The sequence below is a fragment of the Patella vulgata genome, chromosome 3 (genome assembly GCF_932274485.2).
Source record: "Patella vulgata chromosome 3, xgPatVulg1.2, whole genome shotgun sequence".
Taxonomy (NCBI): domain Eukaryota; kingdom Metazoa; phylum Mollusca; class Gastropoda; family Patellidae; genus Patella; species Patella vulgata.
In genome coordinates, this window is record NC_065881.2 from 39289815 (window position 1) to 39295426 (window position 5612).

Consider the following 5612-nt stretch of genomic DNA (forward strand, 5'->3'; position numbering starts at 1 on the left):
TATTATTGAAACTATTTATTAACACCTGCAATAAAATCTGAAGTTAGAACGTAAAGATTCAAGAAAAAACATGAACCATATTGCACAACCATATGCCATTCGGCTTCAGCGACATTCCCGGATTTTAAAAGCCTCGATTTGACTGTGACACACAAGTTACTAAAAATATCAAAGTCTTCTGACGCCCATTGGCTGAAAGTTACATATTTCACAAAAATAGATTTCTACGTCAGAGGAGGTATATAAGAGCTCGGGATTTCCACTTACCACTTGTTGTTGCTTGCTCTCTCTGCTGTGAATGTCGTGCGGTGGTTTGTGCCCTGAACCACTAGCGGTTTACAGTAGAATTTTTAAAAAAACTTTTACCTCAAAATCATATCAGGACAGTGTGAGTTCCACGGGGAGTTAATTATTTGGACAGTTGTGCGGATACATTCTAAGGACTGAATTGACTTAATCAATCTGAATATCCAGTTTGTCGCCAGCTGATCGTATGAGCCGCTGACCCAGTTCGAGAGAGCCAAGCACACCAGTCTTAATAAAATATTCTGGGTCAGTGTGAACTTGTGATATATCATGGATCATTTAGCTGAAGATTATATAAATGATTTTGACTTGGAACATTTAGAATTCCCTGTTAGTGTTAAACGAGAGGCGGAAAAAGAGAAGCGCTGTTGTAGTATCAAAGAAGAACCAGACTTGACAGATTGCAGTGTGCCTCCCTCCCCTCATATGACTGACAGCGGAGTTTCCAGCCCCGCGGATTTAATGGAACAGAAATCACTTCTCGAAGATCTCCAATGGCTTCAGTGGAGCTCTGGGTTGCAGCTAGATTCCTTATGTGCAGCGGAAAGTTTGGGACTACCGGCTGACACCTCAATCGAGCAAATTGAAGAATACCTCAAATCACCGCCTGTTAAAGACCTGCCGGCTGCTAAACCTAAGGAGGCTCAAAATGGCGTCGATAAACGGCAAAACGAGGATAAAAAACCTAAAAAGGCAGAATCCACGAGTCGTTCAACTATGAAATCTGAACGCAAGAAGCAAGTTACCATTACTAGTTTACCAGTGGAAAGAGAAAAATCAAGTACTCCGTTGGATGACGACGAATTGGTGCTATTACCAGTGCGCGAATTAAATCGCCGTCTGCAAGGACTTTCCAAGGAAGAAACATTACGTCTTAAACAGAAAAGACGCACGTTAAAAAACCGAGGTTATGCCCAAAATTGTCGCTCAAAGAGAATGCAGCAAAGATTTTCACTAGAACACACGAATAGTTCTCTGCATAATCAAATATCACAATTACAGAGGCAAGTGAATGTATTAACTCGAGAACGTGATGTGTACAAGCGGCGATATGAATCTCTCAGGGCCAGCAGTACTACTGGCAGTAGACATTCAGTAACCGGGTCGGCTGGGATGAGCGATGGCTCAGTTTCTAGTTACCCGAGTTCTCCCGATGACGACAGCGTCTTTGACTTTTAAAAAAACATCTACATGTACTAATGAACTAGACACGTGTCCAGGTTTTGCATTATATCACAAAACAGTTTCTTTTGAAAAATGAAACTCTTCCGAAGTCTCTATAAATTCTGTGTTATTCTTCTATTGATTCCATTTAATGGATAAATATGTTATAATATAAACTTTGTGTTCATGTGTTACAAACCTGTCTGTGTTATTTTCTGTTCGGATATTCACTGGTTTTTATATAAGGTTCATACAGTGTACCCATAGTGTAATATTCAATGGTTAATTGTTTTTGAATTGTGGACTATTATCTCAACTAATTGTTTTGGTTATAAATATATTTAAAAGTTGTTATGGAAGTTGTGTATATGTTATCAATATTGTCATATTCATCTTTTAGACAACTGTTTTCCTTTTGAATGGTATAAAGTGAAAATGTGTTCATTATATCACAAAATTGTATATAGGTTTTTAGCAAAAATGTTTAAAAAAATTTTAAGATAATTTTTAAAAAGTCATTAAAAAGTGCTGTTTATTTTGTGTATAAATCTGTAAAGTCTAAATTTTATAAACCGTTATTTTTACTGTAATTATATGTAAAGTTAAACCAGACTTAATTAAGAATCCTTAATTGTATGTTAACTATCTTGTCTTCTTGTTAGATTATATTCATTTGTTAAAGTTTTCCTTTCCTCCTAGAAAAAAATTATTTTATTAGCATGAAATGGTCAATGTACTACAGCTAACATATACAAAAACAGAAAATAGAAATATATTTTAATACATATGTAAAGTTGTTTCCAAGTTGTTATGGACTTGAGTTTTTGATTAAGTTACATGTAGTTTTCATGACAATTAGTGTAAAGTTAGCTATATATATTATTGAATAGGGCATTCACAGTACTTCAGTATGAACTAGCATTCTGGGCATAAACACTCACATAGAAATGTCCTACTTAGAACTTACTGTAGACTGCTACATGTATAATGCTTAGAGCACGGCCTAAATATCAGCCAAGTCTCCACTAGTTGCCTAATGACTTCACCATTCATTTCGTGATGTACTATGTGCCTCTCTCTCTCTCTCTCTCTCTCTTTGCAACTTAACTTTGTAGACCTTTAGTTAACCATATGGAGCCAATTTGTATTTTAAATTCCATCACCAATGAAACCCTATAATTCCCAATCTGATTAAAATACAGATCTATATTTCGTTTCGTTTTTTTATACTTTTGATGGCCTACACTACAAGACAAGTAAAACGAAATTTTGAACTATAAAAACGAAACGAAATAGGATCTGTGTTTTAACCAGATTGTATAATTCCTAAATCAATCACAGATCATTTAATAGGAAATATTAAGAATACTGTTCAATTAAGGCAGTTTAAGTACATCTGATATTTAACTAATATCGTTAACATTTGAAAGTTTTACACCCATGAACTGAGTTACAGCTGTTAGTATTTTACCAATCACTGTTTATAGAAATCTTTAAAGATTGACCTCTGCTAACCTTCAGGAATAAAAGTTTTTAATCCCATTGTTAATTAATACAACATCATCAGAAATAATCAGAAGTCCTGCCCATTTTAATATCTTTAAGTTCTCTCTTTCAGCAAGTTGTTAAAAGTTATTTATACTCCCGAGTAAATAAAGTGCCATTTAATATATTCTGTATGAGATAATGGGATATTATATAGTGCCATGTATATATTAACATTTATTTCACATTTTCTAAACAAATAATTTTAATGCCAATTGGTCTAACATTGAATATTGAACAATATATGATTTATAAAGATAGAATGTAATAATTATGAGGAGATATCAAATATTTGTGTATTCTTAATACTACTAATTGAAATATGAATATAATTAATGATGTATTTTTTTAATGACATATTTAAAGGAGAAACTGCTATATGTACTGCTTGCTACAGGGAAATCACTGAGGGCAGATGATCCAATGTATAGTATATTAGCATGTTTTTACCTTCACCATTCTGTGATATAAAGATTTGAAACAGACCGTGTTTAGAAGTCCCCACCCGGAATGAGACTACTGTATTTCTTTGCAGTCAGTTTCTTCCCATGTAGTTACATTACAAACCGATTTTGTAAGTCATTTTTGTTAAATGATCATATGCTTATGTATATGATCAACGGATGGATTTTGGATATTACCCAAACTTGTCAGTCCAGCAACACGATTGACTGTTTTTAGTTGATGCTTTTTGTAAGACAGCTACCCAAAGACATGAAAAGAGCTTGAATTCCAAAAGTTCATAGTAAAACAACAACTTATCCTGAAAGTATATTTTAAAAACAAAATGTACTTTCAAAAAGCTTTATATGATATATATTGTTTTTATATTTTAAAAAATCTCCAGATTTATCATTTACTTAAATGTAGATGGTACTTGGGAACCAAAAAAATAGAAAAATTATAATAAAAAAAAAAAAAGAAAAAAAAAAAAAGCTTGGACGAGCAAAACCATAGTCACGCCTGCTGGGTCCAAGCTCCCAAACTTGCCAGTCGGTGGTACATCTGATACCTCAGATGATCCGAATGTGCACACGCAGCCTGGCAGCTAAGTTAAATGGCTGCAAGTGCAGTGATGTCTATTGAAGGAGAGCCCCCGTCCATTCTGTCTGGACGACCCAGTTGTATTTTACAAGTCTTTTATAAGTAAAGCAGATCGATAATTTTATATACTATTGTTTTTGTGTGGCACTTTTTAACTATATTAAATTCATTTAGTGCAGATGTTTTAACCCTGAAACTACTATTAGACTATTGTTAATTTAAAATTCATAGAAAAAACTACATGTAGTTTCTTCCAAATTACTGTATCTAAATCAGATTCTTATTATAATTATGTTTTTAACAGTCACATTTTTAACTAGAATCAAATATATACGAACATAACCACTATTATATATATTATTGTACATTGTGCCCATATATTATCTGTATTTAAAATACAGATGTGACGTCATCCTTTGATGTTGATGTATCCTTATTTCAAATAATGGTACAGGCAATGTGCCAAGGGTACATTATTTATACTAGTTAAAATTTTGGACCCATGTGACGTATTTCATTGCAAAGCACGTGCGAGTGTCTGTATTTTAAGTTGTTTAATGGTCTAGAGCTTAAGACATTGCGTAATATATTGAAACAACAACTTGTGACTATGTCACTCGTGTTGTTTCACTATATTATTTAATTTTTAGCTTTCGACCATTAAACCACCCATAATTATGTACTAATAGCAGTATTATATCTATAGATTCTTACATACAATTACTAGAATTTCATTATGATATCCTGACTAAATTTATGAATAAAGAAAAGTACAATTATAATAATGATAAAATATATGACATAGATAGATAATGGCAAACCATTACTATATATATTATATATATGACTGGCACAATGTACAATTCTAGGACTTTTGAGTTATTCTGTGCACTACACTATTGTTTATTACTGTACATATGTATATACTAAAATTGTTATGGGCAGATCTACATGTCCTTTATATTATGTGTTGTTTATAAATATGAAAACAGTTGGCTGTGAGCTCAAGTGCTTATTGAGTCTTAGAATTCTAGAATACGTTGATAACATAAATTTTGTATTTTAAAAATACTTTCTGCTTTACTTACACCTGACTTTGTATTGGACACCATTAAAATTATTGAAAATGCATTTTGTTTTTGTTGTTGACAATTATTTTAACATGTCATGTATGTTAAGTGTGCTGTATGGGGTTGTTGATAATAAGTAATACCATATGGTTTTCCAGTAAGAATAGAATAGAAATTGCTGGGTGAAAGCTCCAGTTAAATGAAAAATTTGGGTGGGTGTTGAATCAGTCTGGTCTGACATTACACAGCTAGACTAAATTAAACACAGCATATGTATATGTTTAAAGAGGCATGTGTTGGTTACATGCAGTGAAATATATAAGATTCAGCAAAGGTCAAGGAGATGCATGGACATAGATGAGTCTGTCACAGCCTGGGTTGAAGTGAGATTGCACATATCCTGTTTCTTAATAAAGAGGCATTATCAATTTCAACAATTAATCTGAGATTTAATACACAAAATAACCTAAACATACATAATTA

The 5612-nt window shown here is 32.8% G+C and overlaps 1 protein-coding gene across 1 annotated transcript; it reads left to right on the top strand.

The window, feature by feature from the left end:
• The first annotated feature begins 261 nt into the window (after positions 1–261).
• On the top strand, positions 262–5190 carry LOC126815329 (transcription factor MafB). The gene has a single exon (XM_050540914.2). It carries the CDS (start codon positions 577–579, stop codon positions 1483–1485), a length of 909 nt encoding a protein of 302 aa, XP_050396871.1. The 5' UTR covers positions 262–576; the 3' UTR covers positions 1486–5190.
• The last annotated feature ends 422 nt before the right edge of the window (positions 5191–5612 follow it).

What these genes read in the sequence shown, in the direction of transcription:
- LOC126815329 (XM_050540914.2), top strand. Translation starts at nt 577, where the DNA reads ATGGATCATTTAGCTGAAGATTATATAAATGATTTTGACTTGGAACAT.